At 61.2% G+C, this 26,660-nt stretch overlaps 1 protein-coding gene across 2 annotated transcripts; it reads left to right on the top strand.

The window, feature by feature from the left end:
• Window positions 1–153: 153 nt before the first annotated feature.
• KCTD5 (potassium channel tetramerization domain containing 5) lies at window positions 154–25,193 on the top strand. Of its 2 annotated transcripts, XM_043560874.1 has the most exons (7): window positions 168–455; window positions 10,324–10,432; window positions 12,139–12,230; window positions 14,102–14,197; window positions 17,224–17,349; window positions 19,839–19,897; window positions 23,457–25,193. In XM_043560874.1, the coding sequence occupies exons 1-6, from the start codon at window positions 204–206 to the stop codon at window positions 19,881–19,883; spliced, it is 720 nt and encodes a 239-aa protein (XP_043416809.1). In that variant the 5' UTR covers window positions 168–203; the 3' UTR covers window positions 19,884–19,897; window positions 23,457–25,193. The 2 variants fall into 2 exon arrangements, with proteins under 2 accessions (XP_043416810.1, XP_043416809.1); XM_043560875.1 differs by lacking the exon at window positions 19,839–19,897 and having other exon boundaries at window positions 154–455.
• The last annotated feature ends 1,467 nt before the right edge of the window (window positions 25,194–26,660 follow it).

Raw genomic sequence — 26,660 nt, 5'->3', positions numbered from 1 at the left:
CAAGCCCCTCGAGCCCGAGGCCCAGCTCCGGCCGGAAGGGGGCTCGGCCGGCCGCTTTTCCGGACCGGAACTTCCGCCCGCCGCGTGACACAAGGGCGGGCGCTTTACGAGGGCGGACCCATGGGCGGGACAGAGTTCGGAGGACGGTATTAAAGACTGGACGCTTCCGGTAGACGGCAGCTGTGGCGGGGCTTGCTGGGATCATGGCGGAGAATCACTGCGAGCTGCTGCCGCCGGCCCCGGGCGGCCTCGGGGCGGGGCTGGGGGCTGGCCTGTGCCGCCGCTGCAGCGCGGGGCTCGGCGCCCTGGCCCAGCGCCCCGGCAGCGTGTCCAAGTGGGTCCGGCTCAACGTCGGCGGCACCTACTTCCTCACCACCCGGCAGACGCTGTGCCGGGACCCGAAGTCCTTCCTGTACCGTTTGTGCCAGGCCGACCCCGACCTGGACTCGGACAAGGTGAGGGCCGCGCGGGCCAGCCCTGGCAGCGGCCCGCCGCACACCCCCTGCCCGCGCTGAGGAGACGCGCCTCGGGTTTCGAGCCCCGCGCGCCCCTTGTCACCCGCCCGGCCCGAGGGCACCCGACCCCCCCCCCCCCCCCCCGCCCTGGGCCGGGGGAGGAGAGGACGGCGCCCTGTCGCCCACCGCCCTCCGGGTTTCCCAGCCGGCCCACCTCGGGCGCCTCTCTCTCGCCTTCCCTTCGGCGGAGGTTTCCCAGACCCCGGACCGTGCCGTGGACCTACTTTCTTTCCCTCTCTGGGTTCTTTTGCCCCTGGTGTGTGAACTTCTCTTCTGTGTCTTCGTGTACTAACTGGCTCTGGAATCGAAGGACCCTGGCGTCTTCTAATCTTTTCGCATTCCAGACGTTTGACTTAACGTTGGCGTGGGGGGCGGGGGTGGGGGTGTTGACACGGGTGACCTGCCTTTCCCGGTGACTTGCATTTAGAGAGTTGGCGCTCCCTCGTTTACGGCCACAACGTGCACCCACTCAACACTCAGAAGCTGCCGCCCGTCGAATAATTTTTCACGGAAAATGTTGCTCGTGTTAAGGGGTGGCGAGGAGGGACTAGGTAGGAATTTTTTGGTTTTCCCGTCCGCTTTCCCCTTGCTCTTCCGAAAGGATAGGAGCTTCTAGGTTTGCAGCGTGCCTTTCGTCTCCGCAAGCGTTCGTACTCCTGTGCAGACGATACAGAAACCACACTATCACCTCTGTAAGTCTTGTGTGGCCGAGGAAGAGCTGCTCTGGAGCTGTCTGGATTGAAACTCCGAAAAGGCCCTGTTGTAAGAATAATTGTTACCTGCGTTTATCCCAGGCAGCTCACATCCTTCTAACTTGGCTGGGTCTTTTCAGTTGAGCCTACATAATTGCACTTGGCTTTGTGCCTCGCCAGCTCAACGTTTGCCAGGCATAAGTCTTCCCAGAAGGACTCAGATCCCTTTTAGGTTCAAGAAGGGTGACAGAGACCATCCTTGGTGTGGCATGACCTTACCATCAGGAAACCAGAGCTCCTGAGTTACCACCACACCACTTGTCGTTGGTAGAAATCAGGGTTGGAGTTGCTGGCAGTCTAGTCTCCCTTGTCACCACCCCCAGCGGTTTCCATTGCTTATTTGACCGAGCTCTCCACTCTCAGAGAATTGACCTCCCAGAAAATGACAGTCATCTCCAGGGTAGAAATAGCCTTTTGTTTGCTGTGATTTTCCTTTTATAGCGTGGGTGTATGTCTTACTGTGTTGTTTCTGTTTTTTTTTTTTTTTTTTTAAAACACTGGGTCACAGTGGCCATTCACTTGCATTTCTACTCGAGAGTTCCTGTTTTGTGTATTGAATCAGATTTGAAATTGCTCTTGTCCACTGGGTTTTTTTTCTTGTTTCTTTTCTTTTTTTTTTGAGGCAAAGTCTCTCTATTCACTAATACAATTAAGACCCAATTAACGATAGCTTGCACAGTTAAGTCAATCCATCCCTTTATTTTGCTGTCTCAAGACTGCTTAAAAAATTATGCATGACTGGAATAATCGTCCTTTGGGGGAGGTAATTAATCTAGCAGCATATATCCATGTTGCTTTCTGTCATCATCATCCACTTAACCACATCTCACTTCCAAAGTGTAACACCGAAATTTAGAACATGAAGCGGGAGATTCAGATTTTGTCTCACAGAGGAGTTGTTAGTAAATAAGGGTTAGTTTTGGTCACGGATGATGGGAATTTGCCAGAAGGAGGAGTGTCAATTCACACCGGTCACGGTGGTAGAGTACCTTTATTTACTTCAGAGAGAAGAAAATGTGTAAGATACCGGGTCCTCTCAGTTTTTCCCCTCTTGGTTCCGATGAAAGAATGCCTCCCGTATTTGCTCCCGGATGCTTAGACTCTGAGCGAGGATACAGAGGATGAGGGCGGAGGGGAAGGGTGTTTGGAGAAGTGGGATGCCAGTGATTCCATGATGAACGAGGAACAGGATGTTGATGCACGTGTCAAAGCCTCGAAGCCCTCAGCCGGTAGTTAAAACGAATGGAAACATACCTGGCAGATATCCCTAGGACTGGACGTCAGCACAGACCTGGTGGAAGATTCCAGCCGGGCGTCTGACTGGTGTTGATGGAGCTCCTGGGCTCCAGCAAGCTGGTGTGTGGCCAGGGGTTGGGTGGGGAGACTTGAAGGGCAGTTGTTCCAAGAAATGGGAGACCAGGAACCTTTCAGGAACCCATGGGTTTGGAGTTCACTGGGAGAGTGCCTGGAGCTTGGAAGCCGTGTGGGAGATGTGGACCGAGGGTGGACAGACAGGTTGTCTTCTGAAGATGTGGACAGACAGGTTGTTGGGGAGAGTGGGGGGCGGGGCTGCGACCGGTCCCCCTCCCCCCGAATCCATGTTCCCTGTCTCAGGACCGAGCCTGGGACCACCGCCCGCCCTTTCGGAACTCCAGACCCTTACCCTCTTGTCTCATGTTCTGACTCTGGGCCCACTGCTGCCGTGCCGTTCTCTTTACGGACAGCCCAAGCACGAATTCTCACTTCCTCCTGGGGTTTCCTCCGGCGGGGCTGTGTCTGGGGTGTTCATTTCAGTACGTGCTCTGCTGTCCTGGGCCATCTTTCTCCCAGGCTCCTGTAAGGGGCAGGGCAGGCGTGATTCTTCTTCCCGGAAGTGCTTTGTAAATACTTGACGTGTGATTCATTTGGGTTAAGTCTCTTTGTATTCCGTGGTACCTGGCCCATTAGACATTGTTGAAAACAGGTTAGAGTTTGTTTAGAGCTGAATCAGCCCCTGTTTCAGTGTGGAGATGCTTTAGGAGTTAAAAGGGAAACAGGAAATACTGCTACTTGGTGGTTTGAAACCACTCAGATTAAGTAGGATTTGAGGTGGGTTCAGTGTCTTGCTGCCGAGCCAGGCCCGGAGAAAACATGAGCTTTTGTCCTTTGACGGGGCCATTGTCCTGGCTCCGGGGTTGCAGATGCTGTGGCGTCAGATGGGTTTTGGAGGGGTGGGGCTTGTCACAGTGCTTCTGACGACATGTCACTCGCAGTTCTTTGCCTGTGCTCACTCCGGGTAGACTCGGTGTTGGCAAGAGTTTCAGACAGAGTTTCGGTTGGAAATATAGTGGAAGGGATTTTACAGACAGGGTGAAGTGACGGGGGTGTGGGTGGAGGTACGAACTCTTAAGTCGCTTGGCAAGAGCAGTGGGGATTCCTCAGAGTGGAAAGAGCAGATTATGTTCCGTGTAACCAACTCAGAGGCGAAAGGCTAACTCCCCAAATTTTTAAGACCATCCCGGGCACTGGTGACAGCTGTGTCGTCCTGTCTGAAGCCCTGAGGGGGTGTCCTGAGACTTGGGTGCGTTGCATTTCACGCTTTGGTTGAGGATGTGGCTCTGAGCGTGTTCTTAGCCCCGACCGCGTGCCGTGGCTGGTCTGGGACCCGAGCGAGAGGGGGCCCCCCCTTGAGCTGGGAGCAGCCTCTCCCCTCCCCCAGGGGAGAGCAGGTGCTTGCTGGTGGTGCCCACATTTCCTCTTCACAGGGCACCTGATCGGATGGCCCTCGGACCTGGACCAGCCCGTGAGCCCAGGCCGGAGAGCCCTGAGAAAGGACTTGCCTTGCCGGCGCCTGAGGTTGTCCCCGCTGTCAGCCTACGAAGGGCAGCCCAGGAGGAAACGCTTGGCCCTCCGGAGCGCTTCCTCTTTCTGCACCTGCAGCCTGTGGTTGCTCCTGCCTAGCAGGACGGTGACGAGTTTGCTTTAAAGCAGTGGTCAAAAAACTACCCTCCATCAGGTGTCTTGCCTGATTTTGCAAATCGAGTTTTATGGGAACGCCGAGGTGCCCGTTTGTTTGCGCGTCGTCGTCTGTGGCTGCTCTCGGCTGTGAGTGGGCGCTCGCCGCTCCCTTCCAGGACGCTCCGGGCCAACAGTGTTTAAAGTCCATTAAAGGAGCTGACTGTGCACCAGGGGACGTTTGTACATGGCCAGGGTGCTCCACCCATGCTGCAGAGCATTTCGGTATGGAGCTAGGGAGACGGAGCGTCTTCTCTGGTGGCAGAGGTAGACCGGGGACTCGGGCCTGACTTTGACTTTGGACACACCGTAACCCGCTGTGTGGCCTTGGGGTAAGCTGGTGCACCTCTCTGAGCCTGAGTTGTGGAGGAGCCTTATGAGTTCAGGAGGAGGGTGTAGGTCACAGCACCTCCACCCAGCGCCTGTGCGGGCTCCTTGCAGTAGACGGAGAGCACCGGTGGCAGTCTTAACTGGTCGCTTGGTTTTCAGAAAGAACTCTTTTCCCTCCCCTTCAGAACTTGTTTTGTTACCGCTTGTTTCTTATGTATACTCTTGGAACCACCACAAGCCTCGGCCGGCCTCCCGGGGCAGCGTGTGGGAGCCTGGCCCTCCTGCTGCCCCTGCTCCCCACCCCAGAGCTCCTGGCCGATCTTAGGACAGGCCCCAGAGGGCGGCTTCCCAGTTCCACCAGTGCCATGGGGGAGGGACACAGCTTCCTGGGCAGCTACTGAGTTTTCTTGCAAGAAATTTGAGGTCTTTGAGCCTGGAGAGCGCAGCTCCAGGGTTCAGGTACCATCCAACCCAATGAATGAAATGGGCTTGAGGCCTCCAAGTGTGGGTGCGACACGAGTGTCTCTTCCCGTCGTCCACATTCCGGTGGGTTCTCGTTTCCTCGGCAGCTGGGCTTCCAGGATCTTTGCAAGTCAGGGTTGGGTGGCAGCAGTCCTGGAGCGGATGAGCTGGACCAGCTCCAGCGCATAGGCGGAGGTAGGAGTTGTGAAACAGGCAAGGGAGAGGCAGGCAGCACGGTGCACCAGGTGGTCGTCGCTTGAGGCAGCGGAGGGGCCGCGGGCCTGCCCTTCGGTCCCAGCAGGAAGGAAGGGCATCCTCTGACCCGGGTCTGCCAGCAGGGCCGAGTGTAGGCAGAGGGCAGAGGCCACCTTGGAGGCAGCAGGGCGGTGGCTGTCGGGGAGCAGCGGGCTCGGCGTGAGCCTCCGGCAAGGCGCCCTGCAGTGTGCTGCCTGCGGGCCCGGCGTAGCCGACACCCAGGGGCCTGGGGACCAGCCTGGAGGCGTCCACGCCTCCGAGTCAGTGGAGGGGGCACTGTGGTCGGGGACCCTGGGTCCTTCCTGTGTGGTGCTTCTGCCACAGGGAGTCATGGTGCCCGCCTGTTCCCATCGCCCGTTGATTTTCTCATGCCAGCAGATTTATAGTGAACACACGCATGCCCACCACCAAAGTAAATAACGTGGCATCTGTGGAGGGTTTGCGTGCAGGTGTTCTGCAGCTGGCATGTCTCTAGGGAGGGGTGCACCTGGCAGAAGTGTTGTAGCAGCTGGGACCTGGACGGTTGGCCCGCAGGCTGGCAGGTCCGGTCACGGGATCTTGCCCAGGACGGTCCCCTTGCCCCAGCGTGACCGGCACCCGCCTCTGCGTGCACGGTGGATGCGGCGTCTGCTCCCAGGGGGTCCCGGCCCTGCCGACCTGAACCGGTCACGGTGAAGCATCCCCATGTACTCTGGGGTCTGGCGGGACCCACGTGGGTGGGCCCTTCACACGAACGCTCGGGTTTGCTGCTTGGCGAGCTCTTGTGAGTCGTGTATGTCATCCTAAATTCCAAGTTGAATTGACATGTGGCCATCTGGGACATCCTGGGGGGAGGGCCCTGCGAGTCGAGTGCAGTTTGAGGTCTGAGGACGTTGGTCGCCATGGGCAGTGCCGCGGGTCGGAATGACCCAGGACCCTGACACTCGTGCCCTGTCTCTGTTCCAGAGTCCTGCGTTTCCTTTGTTCCCCTGACGTGCGCAAGGGTGTGTCAGCTCTCAGGGTACACAGGGCATCTCGGGGCTCGTGCAGGGAGCGCTAAATCAGAACCAGCTGGCACTCCTGGGCATGGGGCGGGGGTGGGGGTGGTTGTGAATTCCAGTGCCTCACACATGTGTCTGGTGCCTCCATTTCATCGTTCGTAATCGGGGACGCCTAAGGCCTCTTTGGGATCAAGACTTTGACAAACTATAGAAAACAAAACAGAAGAGGGCAGGGGTTGAAGGTTTTACGTACGAGTTTGAAATAGTCACTTAAAATGGATAACTTAAGAGTAAAACCTAAGTATTTCTAATAAGGTTCATCGCAGAGGTTTGTGCTCAGAGGAAGGATTCTGTGCTTTTGCATTTAGATTTCAACTGGGAAATTTGACAGAATTGATCTTGGTTTAGCTCGGGACACCCCGCCCTCTTCAGGTCTTGGTGGTTGTGCATTCTCTCCTGCACCCAAGTGGTGGTGACACTGTTTCCCGGGGTGTTGATGGAGGTTGTGAAGGTGACTGAAGGTGCTCCCCAAAGAGCGCTCACACGTCAACAGAATCATTCTCCATTTATTGTCGTTGATGTTTTTTTTTTTTTTTAACGTTATCTTTGAGAGAGACAGAGTTCGAGGGGGCAGGGGCAGAGAGAGAGAGGGAGACACAGAATGGGAAGCAGGCTCCAGGCTCCGAGCTGTCAGCACAGAGCCCGACTCGGGGCTGGAACTCACCAACCACGAGATCGTGACCGGAGCCAAAGTTGGACGCTCAACCTTCTGAGCCACCCAGGCGCTCCAAATCATTCTGCATTTAGAATCTTGTGTGAGAGCCTGACACCCCTGGCCCTCGCTCCTAATCGCCATTTTCAGGACCATGTGGTTGTGTCAATGGAGTGACCCCTGAGGACTTCGTCCACGGTGCTTTGCTGGGCAGCGCATTCGATCCTGCCCTGAACCTGAGAGCCAGGTTTTGCTTCTGGGCGCAGAGTGGGCAGGGAGAACCTCAGGTTAGGGGGCTGTTTATTGGGTGGCCCGCTGTGTTTCCGGCCCCTTCGGAGCATTGATTCCTATCCAGCAATGTGAGCTAAGGGTGGCTGGTGGGCCCCGAAAGGAGTGGACGGGGTGGTAGGCGGGGCTCCCGGGTGGTTTCAAAGCAGGCTCGGCCTCCCTGCCTCCCTGCTGAGGGACTGCAGGTTGGGTGTCTCCTGGGAGAGCACGTGATGTGGGCTTGGCCCTACCTTTGGTCGCTCGCTGGCTCCTCTCCTGGAAATGACTATGAGCACGGGGCTCATGGCCAGGACCTGATGATCTCTGTGGCCCGGCAGCCTCTCCGTGTGGGGCCAACGGTCTAGCAGCCTAAGCTCAGGGAGGCAGGGTTCCAGCTTCCCATGGAGACGCTGGGCTCAGCCTCGGAGGGGGGGCCCACTGGGAGTGGCACCCAGCCGCCCTGCGCACCAGCGAGCCGCCTGCTCCGGGTGTGCGGCCTGAAAGCCTGAGGGGCGTTGGCGCTCAGTACCGTTCAGGAGCCAAGGCCAGCTTCCCCCGTTTTAAGCCTTTAAGGTACATGTATATTTTTAAAGCCAGCACTAAACAAGTAGGTCAGACGCTAATTCACTGAGAAGTGGGGAAGGTCAACAGAGGGAAATGATTTGTCAAGAAGCAGTCTTAATTCTGGCTCTTTTATAAAAAACACAAACCTCACCACTCTACAAATGTAGCACACGCTCATTATATAAATGGAGGGCAGGACAGAAAGAGGAGACGGGGGACCCGCGAGTCTCGCCAGCAGCCGGCGTTGACGTCTTGCTCTAGTTCCCTGCTGCCTGTCGTAAGTGTGACCAGACCCGGGTCCTGCCCGCGCCCGCGCCGCTCCCGCACTTGGCGTTGTGGGTGTCGCCAAGATGCTTCTCCCTGGGCTTTTGCTTAAGCAGCCTGAGACTTCTCTTCTGAATTGGGGTGTTTTGTTTTGTTCTCTCTTTCCGTGTTCTGTACTTTCCTTTGTTTCTGCCACAGGATAGAGGCCCCAGGGCCGCATTCCCAGCACAAGCACATGAGGTGCTGAGGCCCCTCGCCCCTGTGTCAGCGTGCCGGCCGCAGTGTCCAGGGTCTGTCCACCTGTCCACGGCCCAACCACACTCACCAGCTCTGGAGCATGCTGCTCACGCTCGGCTGCTCAGACGCGGGTTTTTACAGAGGAGGTCCTGCCTGTGAGCGTGAGAGTCAGTCTCATCATCCGGGCAATAGCCCAAGATCAAGGCCCCGGGGATTTTTGGGGTCTCGGTGTAGGGCCCCCCACACTTCCTGTGGAAATTGAAACCTCCCATTGAGCCCAGGTAAGAGCCCCACGTCCTGTCGCTGCTGCCTGGCCCTACTGCCCTCGGAGTCCCTCTGACGGAGATGAACCCCCAGGAAGAAACTGGTCCGGAGAGCCCTGGTGGGACTCCGTGGGGGAAAGTGCTTAAGTGCCGCTCTTCAGCGGCGGAGCCGGACAGGCTGGCCTCTCACTGGTGGGGGTGGCACGTCCCGGCGTCAGGTTACCCGGGGCACAGCCTGCCACACAAGGTCACTTGTTCTTTAGCGTGTTGGGGTCCCGTCAGTGAACCCGCTGTTCTGGGTCCAGGCGGGCTCCCCCCAAGGCAGGCTCGGGAGGAGGGCTCTGTGCTTCCTTCCGGGCTGGGCGTGCGGGAGTCCGTGTGGAGGCAGCCGAGGGGCCGAGCCTGCCCACCCTTCCTGTGGGGGAAGCACAGTGTGATGCCGGTCCTCGAGCCCACAGTCTGGCCCCACTGAGGCCTGGGCCCCGTGTGATAGGGAGGTTCCCTGGGGTGCCCTGTCCCCAGCCAACCACCTGCCAGCTGTCTGTCGAGGTAGCAGCGAGCCGATGAATCATTCCTGAGCTTGGTGATGTGCACACGTCACGTGCTGGATGGACTCTTTTCCACCTGAAGGTGGGGGTGGGGACGAGTCCCCCTCGATTTCGTGTTGTGGCAGCACTGTCTCTTTCTTTCTAGACCTTGGGTCCTTGGGCCTTGCGTGGAGAAGAGTAGGGGTCCAGAGAGACAGGAGGCAGGGGTCCTGGGACAGTGTCTGACAGGTGCTTCTTAGATGGGGGTGGGGGCGTGGGGGTGGAGCACGAGGAGGGACCCGGGAGGTCTGCGTGCAAGCGGTGACCCGTCCTGGCCGGAGTTTGGGCGGAGGACCCGGGTCCTGCCGCTGAGCTGCAAGGCTCCGGGCCCCAGCGTCCCCACACCCGGGGTGCCGTCACTCCCCCGCAGACGGCTGTGGCTCGCTTTCACAGGCAGTACCCCCCACGCCTCTTACTCTGGGTGGGCCTCTGTGGGCTCTACTCCATGGAGGTCTCCTTCGGAACTTCCCCCGCCCCCGTGCCAGGTCGGCGTGTCTGCGGACCTGTCCGGGCTGTGGTTGATGAAGCTTGCCGGCAGCTGGGCAGAGGGCCCTAGCTCTCAGAGAGGCCCCGGGCATCCCCCGGGAGGAGCCAGGGCCCACCTAGAGGAGGGAAGCACCTTCTGACGGTCCGTTGTGAAGGCCTCACAGACTCCGCAACTGCCACACGGGGCGAGGCTCCTTTGTCAGCGATCCCCGGGAGGCTCTGGGACCACCTTGCAGCGGAAGACAGGCTTGTGCGCGCAGTCCCTCTTCCGCCTGCCTCTGACCCCCTCCCCGAGGTGAGGAGGCCGTGGGCCCTCGCCCCGGAGGAGAGTGTTGGGACAGCTTTAAGACGGGAAGAGGCAGAGCAGCTCCTCCGCTGTGTGTGTGGCGCTGCGGTCGCCTTGCCGCCTGAATACGGCGAGGTGATTCTGCTACCAACAGAGCTTCACTTGGCCCAGACCTGGAGTGGAGACAGACCGGGGTGCGAGGCTGCAGATGGCCAGAGGTGCGCGGAGCCTCAACACGGTGTGCTTGTGGCTTAAGGGGCGCGCGCAGACCCCACGCCCCCGCAACCCTGTGCGTGCCTCCTGGCCTGGGGTCGTTCGTGGGGACGCTTGCTTTCTCGTGCGGGACTCAAGATGCTTTGTTCTTTGCAGGATGAAACCGGTGCCTATTTAATCGACAGAGACCCCACCTACTTTGGGCCCGTGCTAAACTACCTGAGACACGGCAAGCTGGTCATTAACAAAGACCTCGCAGAGGAGGGTGAGTTGGGGACAGGGGCCTGGTGGGCAGGAGGACCTTAGGAAGACCTAAGACACAGACCCCTCTGAGCCTGAGCTGCCCTGTGAGGCACACGCCCCGTGTGCTGGGCCCCGAGCACCCCCATCCCCGCAGAAATCCCGGGTGCCTGTGTCCCCTCGCTGGCCTCTGGCGGCCTCACAGATGTGCCCCGTGGGGCAGCAGGCGTGTGTCTCCGAGAGGTGGGGCCGGCTCGCTGCCTCTCCCCCTGTCTTCCTCCGGAAGCGGAGACTTCGTGGCCTGCTATAGTTGAGGGGCCGGGTCGCCCCCCCACCGTGGGCGGCTCCAGGGGCCTGGTTAGCGATGGGGCTGGGGCTGGGGCTCCTCCCCCCGGACGCCACCAGTTCTCACCGCTGCTTTGGCTCCGGCGGTCACAGACACGCCCGCCGTGGGAGCCCTGGGGCCTCCTCGGTCTGGGTGCGCTCTCCTTCCAGGGCAGCGCTGCGCCCTCGGCTCCGACTCCTGTCTGTGCTCAGACGTTCCGTGCGGTCGCAGCGAGTAGAGATGCCGGGAGCGGCCGTTCGCGCGGCTTAAAATGTCACGAGGGCCCTGCGAGGTCCAGGGCGCTCTGGCTCCGGCTGTGACCGAGGTCCCGTGACGAGCGCCCACACTGGACTGGGCTGCTGCTTCCACCCTCGCCGCTTCCGGGTCGTTTGTTTTCCCGGGCCTCCAGACCCGGGTCGGCGTCTTCTCTTGAAGTGACCCTCGCGGACGTGCACTCGTGTCGGTGGCAGTGCCTTCCCTTTGTGCTCTGCTCGTGGAGCTCTACAATTGCAGACGAAACTTGCCTGCACGGACTGTTTCTGGGGGGGCTGCAGAGGAGCGGCTGCCGCCCGTCTGCTCCTGCGAGCCCAGCACACGTAGGGTCCCTGCGCGGGAAGGGGCCGCCTGCCCTTCAGGCCGTGAAGCCCCCCCCCCCCCCCACTCCCACACACAGGCCTGAGGGGCCGGCCAACAGCCTCACGGTCTAGTTGCAGCCTCCCTGAGGGCAGCCCTGCGGAAAGATGCCGCCCACCCCCTCCTCCACCCTGTCCGTGTTGCCTGGAGACCTGGTTGGGCCTGAGCGGAGTCCACGGCTCCGGGCTCCTAGTGCTGCCAGTGCAGGGACACGTTGTACAGAGTGAGGTCTGGCCGGGACAGATCTTCTGGAATGCCCGTGAGCGATCTTGAAGCCGGGCCTTCTCGGTTTGTTCCTTAGAATTTCCTGGAGCTTGAGGGATGCCTGGGTGGCTGGGAGCCACCCTCTCAACCAGCCACAGTCTTCCAGTTTAACGGGGAAACTGAGGTACCAACTGACTCAGCCCTGCGCGAAGCCACTCGGCCGGGCCCGGGCCACACATTCAGGGCAGTAGATGGCCCACGGGCTGTGGGGGCAGGAGAGAGTGCCACCCCGGTGTGCCCAGTGCAAGGCTTGGAATAGGTGCAGGTGTGACTGTGCGCCCGGCAGCCCACCCGGAGTGACGCGTGCTAGGAGTAGGGTCAGCAAGCGCACCCTCTGCCCTTGACCCTGGGGAGCCCCGCCGAGGGCAGCAGTGTCTGCAGGAAGCCCGAGGGACCGGGCTGAGGAGCTGCCAGCGGCCGGGCCAGGTGGGCTGTGGGTCCACGGCAGGACAGGGGTGAAACATTTATTCCTGGGTCTGGTGAAAACTAGGCATTTTTCTCCGTTCCAGGAGTGTTAGAGGAAGCGGAATTTTACAACATCACCTCACTAATAAAACTCGTAAAGGACAAAATTAGAGAACGAGACAGCAAAACATCCCAGGTAAGACCGGTGGCTACTCTGCCCGCAGCTTCCAAGGCCTGACACGTAGGCACCGCTCGCACCCCTCCCTTCTTGCCGGCCGGGGGCAGCCTCTGCGCGAGGCCCCAGGATCGGCGCTGTCCTGTCTCGGTGGTCTTTCTCCACGATCATCCTAGCACCTCACTGCTTGCTCTCTAGCTGCCTCCTCTGGTGCTGCTGGCTGGCACTGTGGCCTGCACTCTGGGCACATGTGTCCAGTCCTGCCCAGCCTACCCTCAGGGAGCCCCACTCCAGGGGGAGGGGATAGACTTTGCCACGGAGGGTGTGGAGTGGGTGTGCGGACATCTTAGGGCATTGTAGGCAGGGACGCAGCAAGTGCAAATGGCCTGTGGCAGGCGTGTGCTCAGCCCACTGAGAGGGCTAGTGTGGCCAGAGGGAAAGCAAGCGGGGAGCTGGCAGTGAGTTCAGGGGTAGACGGTGGAGGTGGGGTTCCTGCAGGACAGTGTAGGTTCCACGAAGACTTGGCTTTTATGGGGAGAGAAGGGCCCAGTCAGCACTCCGTGTGCCCGCCTGGCGGTGCAGATCCCCTTGTGGGACCCATGCGCACTTGGCCAGTCAGCAGTGCCGGAGCCACTCCGGCCACTCTGCCGCCCATTAGGCCAGAGTTGGAAGCGGGCTGCGTCCGGCATCTTGCGCAGAGGGAGGCGTCGAAGGGTCTGAGGCATTAGTTTGCTGTCATGTCAGCACCGCGCTGGCTGGCAGAGTGAGCAGCTCCTGTGGGCGGGGTGGCGTGGGGGTGGGGGGGTTGGACCTGGAAGTGGGAGCGCCTGCAGAGCTGCCTCAGTTATCTAGAGGCTCCGCCCGCATGAAACCCTTCCGCTCCCCCCCCCCCCCCGGGCTCTCCCACCGGGCGCTGCAGGCCCCTGGCTAGAGCGCTTGGCCCTCGTCAGACTCTTGTTGAAGACCTGGCCGCTCAGAGTGGCTGGTCCTAGGCCCACGGCGTCCCCAGTCCTTCCTCCTGTGGGAGCCTCTCGGGTGCCCTGACAGCCGGGAAGGATCCGAGGAGGGGGCAGGACACAGTCACAGGCTCCCTGGTCATCTCCGGCCACTGGCCACTGCTTTCCCCTCCATCCAGCTGTATGACACAGTCTGGCCCGGCACCTGGCTGCCTCTGTGTCCCCCTCTGCGGGGGGGTGGGGGGACGCGGTAGAGGAGCCTCTCCTCACAAGGCCTGGGGCCGTGTGACCGCTGTTGCCTCAACGTCCCTGTGCTCACCTCCGGGTCACATCCCCCGCTGTGCTCCCTCTTTCCGTTGGGACCGCCGCCTCCTGCCCGAGGAGCAGGTCCGGAAGGACAGGCTGCTGGCGGGCGAGTCCCCGAGGTACGCTCAGTGCAGGTCGCGGGTGGGTGCCTCGGCTGGTGGGCGCGGTTTTCTGAAGCCGCTTCACTGAGGGAGGAGGGAGGGCTCAGGGCTGGGCGCCCCGAGCGTCTCCCAGCTTTTTCTGGCAGCGGAGCCCGAGGCTGGTCCTGCCAGGCTCCCCGGGCCTCCCCGCCGGGCCTTCCCAGCTGCCTGCACTCACACACGGTGTCCTCGTGTGTCCACGTCCCGCCAAGGGTGCTCTTGGGATTTCAGGAACGTGACTCATTGTATTTTTGCAGTTTAGAAATAGAAATACTTGGGGAGGCGGATGAGGAAGTGGAAAACGGCAGCTGTCTGGCTTGTTGGTTTTGCTCTGGCGGATGCGTTCGGGGTTGCTTTGCGCCCGAGAGCTGGAGGACGCAAGCGGCAGTCTCGCCTGGGTCCCCTGCTGGGCCGTCCCCAGAATTGGCGCACGGGGCAGGGCTGCCGGAGGGCGCGCGGCCCGACTCGTCTGCGGCTCTGGTTCCCCCAGGTGCCGGTGAAGCACGTGTACCGCGTGCTCCAGTGTCAGGAAGAGGAGCTCACGCAGATGGTGTCCACGATGTCTGACGGCTGGAAGTTCGAGCAGGTGAGCCCCTCCCCACCACGCCCCTGCCAGGCTGGGTTGCCGCCAGCCTGCCGTGGAACCTTTAATTACAAAGGCTCCACCCGGGTCCTCGGGCTGCTGACCCTGAGGGCCAGTCATGAGGTGTCCGTGGCCTGTGGTTCGCCGTCCCCACGTGTCCTCCGACACCTCACGGGCTGCAGCCTGCGCCCTGTCCTGATTGGACTGGTGTCTGGGGGGGGGGGGGGGGGGGGGCTATTCCTGGAGCCCCACCCCCACCCCGACACAGAGACCTCCATTCCCGCTCCCCTCCTCCTTTGCGGGGGGCCGTTCTCTGTGTCTCCATCTGGCGTCTCCCTGCGTGTGGGGGATTGACAGCCTCGGTGTATGTTGGCCTGGCCCCACCCTCTTGTCCCCTCGCATCCCCTCCCCTGAGGGCCGACCAGATGGTGGCTTGGGCCCCTGTGTGCTACGGCTGGCACAGATGCCCTTCCCGGTGGGGCTGCCCTGCAGCCCCCAGTCCCCATCCCGCCCGCGAGTGGAAAGGTGCTGCTGGGTCCGGCCCAGCCACGTCCCCCACTTTCCCTGCCTGACGTGAGGATGCGGGTGTTCCTTCCTTCGTGGTGCTCCGGCTCCCGTCCCGTGTAGCCGCGGCCCCAGCGCGGCCTCGGGGCATGTCCCGGGTGCCCTCACGTTCCTGTCCCTCGGGCAGGTCTGGGCTGAGGTTGGGACTTGTGACCCCGCCTGGCCCCCAGCCCCCCGTAGCAACTGCCCCGCTCACCAGGCTCCCCTCTGGCCTCTGGAAGATTCCTCCGTCGGTAGCTTCTGTCGGGCGTGGGTTCTGGCCACGGTGCGCAGTCCTGCCCAGAGAGAGGGTGGGAAATGACAGCGTCACCGGCCTCCCCCCTGATTAAGGCCACATCTTTTCTGTGGGTCTTTAGAAACAACGGATCATGTTGTAGAGCGCCCTTAAATGTCACTAGGACAGGTGCGGCGTTTGCATCGTCCCTCCAACCTGGGGCCAGCTCTCCGGCCTGGCAGCGCAGCAGGGTGAGTGGTTGGTCCCTGCGGCCACCAGGGCTGCTCTCTGTCCCTGACGATGTTGGAACTAGGCCTGCCCTGCCCCATGCTGGGGGTCCAGGTGGCTTCTGACCTCGTTAAACTCATGCCAGAGACCTTGCAGGGACAGGAGTCCCCACTGGCCCTGGTGTCCTCCCTCACATGCAGCCTCGATGAGGGCTGGAGAGATGGGGCTGCAGTCACTGGACCGGGTCACCCTCCCCTGGAGCCCAGTGCACAGCTCTCCTGCACGGGCTTCTGTCTTCCTCATCATGGCCAGTCTGAGGACTCTGTCCTTAGCTCCTCTGGGTGGGTCTCTACCGCATCACACAGGCCAGCTGCCTCTCTTCCCTTTGAATCTTTAAGAAGAAATTTTTTTACTGTTTTATTTATTTTTAAGAGAGAGACAGAGCGTGAGTGGGGGAAGGGCAGAGAGAGAGACACAGAATCCGAAGCAGGCTCCAGGCTCTGAGTTGTCAGCACAGAGCCTGACGTGGGGCTGGAACCCACAGACCGAGAGACCGTGACCTGAGCTGAAGTCACACACTCAGCCGACTCAGCCACCCACGCGCCCCTCTTCCCCTTGAACCTTAACCTGCTTTGCCCACTTTGTGCCTGGAGCATGTCCTCCTCCCAGTTCTTGCCTACAAAACTCCAGAACCGGTCATGTTCGATGAGAAATGCTCTACTCAGAAGCAGGAGCGGGAAACACTGGGGGAGAAGTAGGGGGAGAGCCCCGACCCCTGAGGGGTCCTGCCACCACGCCTGGGTCACCAGTGATCGGCCACGAGGCCAGAACAAGGATCTGAGGGAGGTTCAGAAGAGGCTGGCATGCCTCGTAAGAACGTGCAGACCGTTGTCAGGGGCCACACGCCCGCGGCTCAGTCTGCACCCAGGGCCGTGTACCCCCAAGGTCCGCGGGCGGTAGGACACCTCTCCCCACGCTAGTGGGCCTAGAACAGACTTCGGAGCGGCAGGGAGCCCGTGCACCCTGCTCTGCCCTTGTCTGGCCACGAAGGCTGTATGCTTGCCGCGTGGCCTTGCCCGCTGCCCCCGCCGTGTCCTCGTCCCCCCACAGTGCTGCTCGTAGTGCCCCTGCCTTTGAAGACCTCACCATGGTGTCAGGCTTTCTCTGGACTCCTTTTGCGCTTAAAAGCGCATGAGCCTGTGGTGGCTCTGGGCTAAGCGGGGGCGGGCGGGTCGGCCAGTCGGGGGGCACCCGCACCAGCCGAGCCTGAGGTGTGTGGAGGCCGCAGCGTGCCGGCGAGCACCCCTGAGCTGACCCTTCCACCTGCCTTCCCTCCCCACACCACTGTGCCCCTCCTCGGGTAACGGCCCTGGCGGGAGGGGGCCCGGTGGCCGCAGCAGGAACGAGCAGGGCGCCTGGGAGCCCATCACGTGTGTGTGCTCCGCTGCCGGCTCTGAGCCAGCCGCCGCTGCCCCCTCATGACCTCCCAGCACAGGCTCCCTCTCTTGGGGGCCCCACCGGAAACCTGACGGAGCCGGATGTCCCAGCAGGGATGGGCACGCGTGGTGTGTTGTGGGACGGCGTGTGTGCACGCGTGTGCCTTGTGGATGTTGTGGGACTGCGTTTTCCGTGAGTTCGTTAGAAACCTCTCGTCCAAGACCTGTCCCTTAACCTCCCGAGTGCCGGCCGTCTTCAGCGTGGGTGTGGGTGCCAGGCCAGGTTCTCCCTGCCGGTGGGGGAGGGGTGGGCGCTGGACCGGGGTTCCCCTGCTGGTGGTGGAAGGGAAGGGGTGGGCGCTGGGCCGAGGTCTCCTGCTGGTGGGGGAAGGGGAGGGGTGGGCCCTGCGCCAGGGTCTCCTGCTGGTGAGGGAGGGGTGGGTGCTGGTCTGGAGTCTCCCTGCTGGCGGGGGAAGGGGACGGGTGGGCGCTGGGCCGAGGTCTCCCTGCTGGCGGTGGGGGGGACGGGGAGGGGCAGGTGTGTGTGCAGTGCTCTAACCCCATCACGCTGCTCTCCTCTGTCCCAGCTGGTCAGCATCGGCTCTTCCTACAACTACGGGAGCGAGGACCAGGCTGAATTCCTATGCGTGGTCTCCAAGGAACTGCACAACTCCCCGTACGGCACGACCAGTGAGCCCAGTGAGAAGGCCAAGGTGGGTGACTGCGGGCTGGCGGACTCCGGGCACAGCCATGGACACTGTAGCTCCCTGCCCGCGGAGGGGCTTGTGGCCACGGAGGCTGCCCTTTGCAGAGCCGAGCTCGTCTCCTTAGGGCCTTGTCGTTCCTCACGGTTCATATCGCGCTCCCGGCCACACAGGCTGCTGGGAGGCTTGTGCACCCCGTGCTTGTCGTTCGCAGTCCCGTAGTTCTCGCCTCGTGTCAGAAGCAGAGTTCTGGAAGGAAGGACACGTAGGCCCTGTGGGTCACAGGTGGTGGAATGAGGGGTCTCTGAACACAGGCTCCCCCTTGGGGCGAGCCCCTGTGGACTCTGTGGCCCATGCCGTCTGCCAACACATCTTCTAACGGGCAGAGTTGCTTCTGGAAGTCTGTCTTTTAAGTGATGCCATTGTAGGTTGTTTTCCCGAGGACTTGGGACGTCCAGGCTGGAGTGGCACCTGCCTTAACCACATCCATCCTGGTCTCGGGGGCCGCGTTTGGCTGGTGAAGGCAGCAGACCACCGGGAGTGTCACCTTGCTCGGCCCCTTGTAAACTGTCACCGGCTCTCTGACAGGCACTGGCTCTTCTGCCTGCCAAAGAGGCCAGTGCGGCCAGGGTATAAATGCCTGGACGACTGTGCTGTGGGTTTGCACGGTAGCCTCATGGCCCGGAGCCGCGGCTGGCCTTGTCCAGAGGTGGCGGGTTCTAGTGGCCTTTCCTCTGGGCTCCTTCCTGGGGTCACTGACTCCAGATGCTTCCGTTCTTGGCAAAGTCCGGTACTGGCCAAGGCTGGCTGGCACCACCTGGCGGGACTCCTGGGCCTGCATCCAGCCTGGGGGGTGGACGGCCACGGGTGGGGGCCGGGCTGGGGCGGCACCCCTGGTGAGCACAGGAAAGGGCCGCAGCCAGGATGACTTTAAACCGGGGACTCCCCAGGCTTCCTCAGATTCGTGGCCTGGGTGGCCTCTGGCCGGATCGCCACCGGCCCAGAACTGCCCCGTGACCCTTTCAGGGGCCTCCGTGGAGGTGTGGGCCCAGGAACAGACAGCAGAGTGTCCCCCAGCATGTTAGCTTTCCCAAAGTGGCCATCTCCGTGGGGCTCGAGGCAGCTTGGTCATCACAGCATGAAGTTCTGTGTCTTCACGACGGGGTGACTGTCTGGGACGCAGGGCGTCCAGAGGGGGGGGCTCCTGTCCACGGCCCGGACTCAGCACGTAGCTCGTGTGCAGGATCCAGGGCAGCCTCTGGGTCAGGGAGCGTCCCCGCGGCACTGGGCCTGGGACGAGCCTCCCGTGGAGTCTGGGGTGGAAGGTGGCCCCAGCCTCATAAGGAGGCGGAGTTCTTGTGTAAGTTGTTCATTTTTAGAAGGTTTTATTTCTGAACTTGAAAAGTTTTCGTGGCCGAGCTTCACCAGGGCAGCCGCCTGAGCTCATTTCCCTCGGGCGGGGCTTCAGCTGCAGAAAGCTGCGTCTGTGCTGTGAGGAAGCTCCAGGCGTGACCCCAAATCCCTTTGCTTTTGAAAACGTGGCCCTATTTTTCTCTCCAAAAATACCTTGCTCTGAAGTGTTGCAGCCACGGTGACTTCTAAACGGGGGCAGTGGCGGGAGCTCCCCAGGAGGCGGAACCATGGTTGGGGCCTCCAGAAAGTCGTGGCAAACCACTGGGGCCGGGCTGGGGGACAGCCTGGTGGCAGCGGTGCTGCGCGTCCTGAGGATGGGAGTCAGGCGGGGGCTTAGCGAGGGCAGCAGTCCACACGAGGGTGGAGACCGCAGGTTCAAGGGCTTCCCGGACCCCTCTGCCAATCTGACATTTGCTGGACGGACTTGCGGAACTCTCCGGCGGCAGGGATGCGTGGGAACGGGGGCGGTGGCTGAGGCCAGGAGGCCTGGTGGACACGGAGCTCCCTCGTGTAGTCTGTGGACTCAGGACCCGTGGTAGCATGTGGAGCACTGCCCGCCAGCGATGTCCCCCACCTCTGTGTCCAGAGGTTTTACTGGTCTCGGTGAACTGGACGAGATCAACTGATGATTGATCAGTGACCGATCTCCCACTTGCCTGATCACAGTCTTCAGCCACCGGGCCCACTGACCCTACCATTGTCACGTTCTTAGACCGTCATGTCTTCTCTGGAGCCAGCAGCATAGGCCAGACCTCGATTGGGCACGGTTCAGTTCTTCACTGAAAAGAGGGAAGGAAGACTCTGGAACTTGGGGAGTGCCAGGCCCAGGGAAAATGGCCATGTGTTTGTTTTTCTCCATGGCCCATCTGGGCCTGTGGGTTCGGGGCCCAGGACCACCCCCGACGTGGGGCAGGTCCGTGTGTGCGTCACCACATGGCACCATGGGAGCTCCTGACCCCAAGTGCCGCCGCCCTGGGTGGACGCGGCCTCTCTGGGTGGGCTTCCCCCAGCTGCCCCCCGACCCCACCCTGCACTGACGGTGCCCTCTCTTCTTCTCCCTTGCCGCATGCTGCGTGCCGAGCCAGAGCAACGACGAGGAGACGGGTCCCGATGGGGATGACTCAGATTAAGTGTAAATGTCATGGTGAGCTCTGTCACCCTTGAAACTGACCACTCACCGTAGTTTCCTTGACCCCAACCCTTCCTCCGCTGCATTTTTCCCATACCTGTAGTTGACAGAGAACCTTCCACGCTTGACGCTGACTGTAGATCTCCAGTGGAGCCAGCCTGTCTTGTTTCCTTTAAGACATCTGCATGGGTAGCCCTGGAACCTGGGCTGGGGTCTCCGAGAGCCCTGTGTGTCAGGCTTGACAGGACCTCCTCGCTGTGGGGGTCAGCGGGCCAAGGACATGGGCCTGCCCCTCCTGGGGGCTGGCAAGCACCCAGACCCTGGCTCCCCTCTCCTGTCACTCTGCCGTGGTTTCAGGGCCACAGAGACAGGGCTGTGCCTTAGCGGGTGGACCTCAGTCCCCATGCCAAAGCCCACAGCGCCTCTCACCCTGAACTTCACACAAGGGATGCTGAGAGAGGGGAGTCTCTGAGGACTTTCTTTCCGTTTGTCCTATGATGAGGGGCTCCGCTAATGCTCCCTCGGCCCCCAGCTGCTCCCCACGTCCCTGTGTTTCCTGGCCTCTTCCCTTGCCCGGCTCTAGAACCCAGCTGTGTTGACCACCAGCAGGGGCCACCTGCTCTGTGCCCTCGTCTTGAGCACAGGAAGTCACCTAGAGAGGGCAGGTTGCTGGTGGGCGAGCCAGGTGTCATCCAAGGAGCTCCCCTGCTCCCTCCAGGGCCCCCATTCTCGGGCCAAGCCATACAGGTCGGGGCTCCTCAGCCTCTGTCTGACCCGGGAAGAGCTCGGGAAAGGCGTGCAGCCAGCCGAGCACTAAAAGGTTGGCCGTCGGGCCGTGAGAACTCTGGACTGGGGATTGCAAACTCAGAGCGGCATTTCCATCTTCAGTTATTTTCTCGATGATCGTTTAAGTATCCAACATCCTCGGTGTTGCCTCTCGACCCTCCCGTCCTTAAATATTTGTTATTTGGTTCTTTAAGGAAAGTTTGCAAGCCCTGGTCTGCGCCAGCGACCTGCAGTGCAAGTCTGCTGTGTATCTTCAAACTCACCAGTAGCCACGGTGAGAAAGTCCAAAGAAAGGCAAATTTGTGCTCATGCTGTCAATTCAGTACGTGCAGAACCTCAGAAATCGTGGAGATACTTACTTTCCTCCTCGAAGTCTCTGAGACCACATGCGTAGTTTGTGTTAGTGGCCCCCTGTTCGGAGCTGCCGCGCCTGGGGCTCAGCAGCCACATGGGCCGTGGGCTCCTGGATCGGCCTGGCCGGATGCCGAGCTGTGCTATGAGCCTGGCCGGGCGCTGGGGGAGCATGGGGGAGCCTGCCTGCCGGCCAGGCGCTGGCTGCACCCACCTCCTCCGGGAGGTCAGTCTTCTCTCAGCCCCCGCCCCCCGCGGTTCATCTGGCTCCTCCCCGGGGAGCTGCTCTAGGGGCCTGGGCTTGGCCCGCCGAAGCAGCGTCAGCCTGCCTGGGCCCGTCCGCCGGGGACTTGAGGGACACAGCTGGTGTCTGTGGGAGGCGGCCCAGGTAAGAACCCATGCTGGGTGGCCTGGCCTGTGACCGTCACAGGTCCTGGGAGGGGTTTTCTATCCTTGTTAGGAGGCGGTAGTTGGGCCTCGCTCTGGTGGGGCAGCCCCTCCTGTGTTGTCACCTTGCTCTGGGCCACGTTGCGGTCCCATAGGCTTCCTCCTTTCCGCTGTGATCTCAGATGCTCCTCTCCTCTGCTGGGCTCCCTCAAGGTGAGCGGCGGCTCCGTGCTTCATGGGCTCCCACCGATTCTGGCTTGCCCTGCAAACAGCAAAGATGCTGGGGCTGGGGCTGGGGCTGGGGCTGGGGCTGGGACCAGCATCTTGGGAACAGAAGGGACCTGCAAGGGCTGAGTGGGTGTGTACGATCATCCCGGTCACCTCCTTGAGCCGTGTCCCTCAGACAGGGTCCATCTGGGCTGAGGAGGGATGTTCAATCTGGGGTGCTGTTCCCCCATCACAGCAGAAGGTGCACCGTACAGCAAGAAAAGCGGGGTCCCGGGTGGTGGGCACAGTGGGCCGGAGAGCATGAGAGCATGCCTCCTGGGTGTTCGGAGCCCTCAGAGACGTGCTGGGCACGGGTCCAGGGACCAGTAGGGGCATGTAAGGCACCAGGGCACAGGCTGGAGTGACCCTCAAGAATTTGTGACTCCTGAGTGATTCCGGACAAGTCACAGAGAGTGAGTGGTGCCCCCGTTCCTGTGGCCACACTGCTCTGGGCAGCCACCCTGGCCTGTGAGCAGGTGGTTGGGGGCTGGTGGGGCCTCCCTGGAGACTCCATGGCCAGAGCAGCCGTGTGGACCTGGTGCCAGCAGGCTGGCCCCTCCCGGGGCACAGTCCCACCTTGTGCCTGGGTCCAGGGCTCAGAAACAAGGTGTCCTCAGAGCCATATCTCACTAAGCTCCGGAATTCGAGCAGAAGATGCCCCCAGGAGGCTAGCTCTCACACTGCCGACAGTGTGGGCTATCTCCGGTGCCCACCTTGGCTGGGTTGGGCCAGGCCGGGACTCAGGACGTTTCTCGTGGTTATCTGGTGTTTAGCCATACCGTACATATTGATCGAAACCACAAGGCCTGCCAGCTCTGAAGCCCCCACCTGGGGACACAGGGCAGTCCCTTCCCCACCCTGGTCTGCGTGGGGTTCGGCTCCGCAGGTGTTTGCCACGACTCAGGCCTGTCCCCAGGTAGCTCCAGGCCTTGAGAAGCTCCCAGCCTGGTTTGGGGGTGGGAAGCACAGATGCCAGGGCTGAGGGAGGGTGGGGGCCTTGCTCTGTCCCTGAGATGCCGAGGAGGAGTGACAGACACAGGGACGGGCATCGTGGCCGAGGAGCTTTGGGCTCTGCGGGGCTGCAGCAAGGAGGGGTTGGCACCCTTGAGGTGTCCGGTCCAGTCACAGGGAGGCCAGCACACCGTGAAGCAAAATGTCAGCCCTGCTGGGCAGCGTGCAGGGTGAACTGGTGGGTTTGGGGGTGGTGGGGTAGTCCTGGGGGCTCAGGCTTCCGGGCTTTGTGATTAGTGCAGGGTTGAGGGGACACTGAGGGGACTTGGTTTGTGATGGGACACGGAAAAAGAAAGAGGAGCAGGCTGTCGGGGGACCGACGGTACCTGGTCATACACGGGTCTGCAGCCCAGGACTTAGCCAGGCTGGACACTCAGGACTTGGTGCCTGTCCCACAAGCCCTGGCACCCTCGGGGGAGAAGAGCAGGGGTGGCTCTCAGAGGACCTCTGGGCCCTTGATAAGAAGCCACTGGTGTGGGAGGTGGGGGCACATATGTCTGCCGTGGGCCAGGATGGAGAGCCGGAGGGCCCTGGCCGAGGGCCAGAGGTGCGTGAGACGGCCCCCTCAGTGGGGTCTCCCGGCCCTTCTCTGCCCCTGACCTTCGTGCTGGCCTCTTTGGCCCCCTGGGTCCCCCCGGGCGTGGACTGGGGCTCTTGGGCCCTGCTTCTGGTGCAGGGCGCCTCTCTTTGGGGCCTCGTGGCTCCCAGCTGGCCGCAGGCCGAAGCCCTGTCCGGCACCTGAGTCCTTATTCTCTGTGTTTGGCGTTTTCAGATTTTGCAAGAACGGGGTTCGAGGATGTGAGAAGCATAGTGTTGACAGCTGAAGAAACATTTTATCTTTTCCCAAGATGCAACGATCTGCCATGTCGAGGAAGCTTGGCCGTGAGAAGAAACCTGCTTTTGACAATTTCTCTAGAGATCTGGGTGTGGATCCTTTTTTGCCTCTGAGGTGGGTGGTGAGAGACGGGACCAGCTGTCTGAGGCCCGGCATCCCCACTCGGAGGAGGCGTGCTGGCCAGGTGGGTGTCCCCACGGGGCCCCCGCTCGGTATCCCGCGTGCCGCATGGGCCCGAGGCAGGATGCTTCCAGCCAGCCTAATCACCGAAGAGCATTTAAAGGACAGCGTTCTTGGTGCTACATAAACAGTCTATAATGGAGCCTGGGCCTTGCTGGTAGGAAGCGGCTGCAGCGCCATGGCCCGGGCTCTGGGTGCCCGCTGGCACCCACGTGCGCACCAGGCCCTGGTCCTCGGGTCGGGGAGTCTGCTCTGCCTCCCAGGTGGGAGCGGTTGGCAGTGTCTCGCAGCCCCAGCGGCTCCTGGGAGAGGCGGCCTCCGCGTGTTCACTACTTTCCGGGCCTCGGCCGTGGGCCCGGGCCTCCTTCAGAGCCAGGCTCCCCCGGCCTGACCCTGCCTGGAACAGTCGAGGCTTCTCCATTTGTATTTTCCAGGCAAGAGAACTTTGCACCCCTTCTTCCCCAGCGTGGATGGACAACCTAGCGTTTTTACTTTTTAGAAATGCCTGAAAGTGTTGCTGCGTTTTGGACCGATCTGTTAAGTCACTCAAAGGGAGGCAGAAGTCCGTCTCGTGCGGCCCACCCTCAGGCTTGTGGGGAGCCGTTGCCCGTCAGTGCCTTTGTCTCGCCTGGGATGGAGGCCGGGGCGGGAGGCCTGTCCACCTGGCTTCCGGAGCAGAAACTCCGGGTCACGCCGAAAATTGGATGTTTACAGTGCATCACAAATCTCTCTTGCCGGCTCTCTCATTTTCTTTGTCTAACTATGCAGTTCTCTGGTGTTTCTGGGGTGTTTGAGACTTCACACGACCTGCACGGGCTCTGCCCACACGACCTGACACTGGAGCCACTAGAATCCCTGTAGGAACCGCTGCTCGCATGCTCTGAGGACAGGCCTTCCTTAGCTGGCGGCGGGGGCTGTCCGCGTGCGGGGGGCCTGGCTCGGACGTGCAGCTCTCGCCTTCCTTGCTAGGATCGCTGTGCGCACTGACCGCTGCTGGGTGGGGCGGAGGCTCTGACATGCTTCGTTTCCAATGCTTCTGGAGGCTTCTCGCCTGTGCCCTCTTCTCCTTTGCCAATGACCTGATTAACCTACTTCTCCAGCACCCAGGACTTACCTCCTCCTTTTTGTAAGGTCTGTTGTATGTTGTTGACTGTTGGCTTCAACCGTTCATAGCAACCTTTCTATAGGGCACATTTAGGTCCTCGTGACCCGCCCTCCCGGTGAGCCCCAGGGAGGGGGGCAGCCCCTTAGTGGCCTACGGGTGTACCTGTGGGGCCCTGCTGGCCACTTAGCGTCGTTTGATTTGTGACCTTGACATAATAGATAGGCTTGTTGTTTTTTAATTTAAAGATATTAAGACTTAATTCACTAAAATTTATTCTAAGGGGATATTTATACTTTTATACTTTTTTAGGTATCCGTATTTTATCAGCTTACAGCCTAAGTTTCCCCTGAAAATAGCGAATAAAGTTGTGTATTTATGAATGAGCAGAACAACTGTTAGTGTCTTAAAATGTGTGGAAAAGCAGCTGCTGCAGAAACGCTGCCCTGGGCTTGTGGTGACCCGGACGCAGTCAGTGGCCAGGGTGGAGCCACCTGTGTATTGGCTGCCTGGCGAGGGCCTGGCGAGGGCCTGGCGAGGACCGAGGCACAGCAGAGCAGCACGTGCCCATCTCCCACCTCCACCAGGCCAGCCCCGGCCACCTCCCCTACCTCTTGCTGGCATCATGCCCCCATCCCCGGGGAGAGGAGATCATCTTCGAGTGGCATTTTTAAGGCACTGATGCCTCGCGGCGTTGAGTGTGTTCACCTGTCTCGTCTCTCACCCTGGCCAGAGGCACCAGCTGTGTGGAAATTTCTCCGCATCCAGGGGCACGTCCCGCCAGCATGCAGCCTCTCTGGCTCCCCCTGGTGGCCTCGGGCTGCCCTCCACACTCGGGGGAAATTCCCACCCCCTGTGCTGCAGCGCCGCCCCCCGCCCGAGGTTGGGAGGGATGTCTTTGATCCCCAAATACTGGAGCATCTGGCTGCCCAAACCCCCAGCCGAGTCCGAGTGTCCATGCTGCTTCCAGGCATGCTGCTGGCCTGGGGCCAGGGGTCCCCGGGGTCCTGGGGTTTGTCTTGCCAGCCCAGGCTGTGGAATGGGACCTGCTTGCCCGGGTGGCGGGGGTGCTGAATTCTCAGGTGCTCAGTGCACAACTGGGAGCGCGTGGGGCAGGACTCCAGATTCTGCCTCTGTGAGTTTGCTTTCTGCACAGACTGAACTTGACATTTTCCAGCTCTGGGGATAACAGAGAACCTGAATGTGTCTTCAGGTCCCTCTGCCAAGGTCTTGCGTCGTCCCCATCAAAGCCCCGAGCTTGTCTCCTGTCCAGGCGAAGGACTGGAACCCGCCAGTCATGAGGCTGAGGGCCCTGACGCGGTCCACTGGGCAGGCAGGCAGGAAGCTCTGCCTTGTGAGCCTGGTGCTGTAGGCACAGCACGCCCGCCGTCAGGGGTGTGGGGAGGGCAAGGGCACAGCTTTCTGGGCAGCCAGCCCTGTAGCTCCAGGAGGCCGCGGGCCAGACAGAAGAGGGAGGTGGGTGCCTGGAGTATGCAGCTGCTGGGCCCCCAGCCAGAACCTGGGGCACCGCACGGGGGCAGGCACCACCCCTGATCGCCTTGTCATGCCTCCCTCCCCTACGCCCACCCAGCAGGTCTTTCTGGCATCTTCCATCCTCCCCAGAGCTGGAGGCAGTGGCTGGCTGGTCCCCCACTGCCCTTTGGTCACTGGGCCCGACAGGCACAGGGCTGAGCCTGAGGTGCAGCTGTGTGTCGGTCCTGGGGAGCCTGGGCCCTCAGGCCTGCCGGGTGCCAAGGCCCCCATGTGGCTGTGAGCAGACACAGCTCAGCTCCAGCCCCGCCACCACGCACCCGGCCACACTTCTGGAGACAAACCGCACATCTGCACCAGCGTGTGGA

This window comes from Prionailurus bengalensis, chromosome E3 (assembly GCF_016509475.1).
Source record: "Prionailurus bengalensis isolate Pbe53 chromosome E3, Fcat_Pben_1.1_paternal_pri, whole genome shotgun sequence".
NCBI lineage: Eukaryota > Metazoa > Chordata > Mammalia > Carnivora > Felidae > Prionailurus > Prionailurus bengalensis.
This window is presented reverse-complemented; position numbering and strand designations above follow the sequence as displayed.

Bases quoted from the DNA above. Each gene is read 5' to 3' on its own strand.
- KCTD5 (XM_043560874.1), top strand. From the start codon at position 204: ATGGCGGAGAATCACTGCGAGCTGCTGCCGCCGGCCCCGGGCGGCCTC. The intron at 10,433-12,138 runs GTGAGTTGGGGA...TCTCCGTTCCAG, and splicing joins CAAAGACCTCGCAGAGGAGG to GAGTGTTAGAGGAAGCGGAA. The intron at 12,231-14,101 runs GTAAGACCGGTG...TGGTTCCCCCAG, and splicing joins GAGACAGCAAAACATCCCAG to GTGCCGGTGAAGCACGTGTA.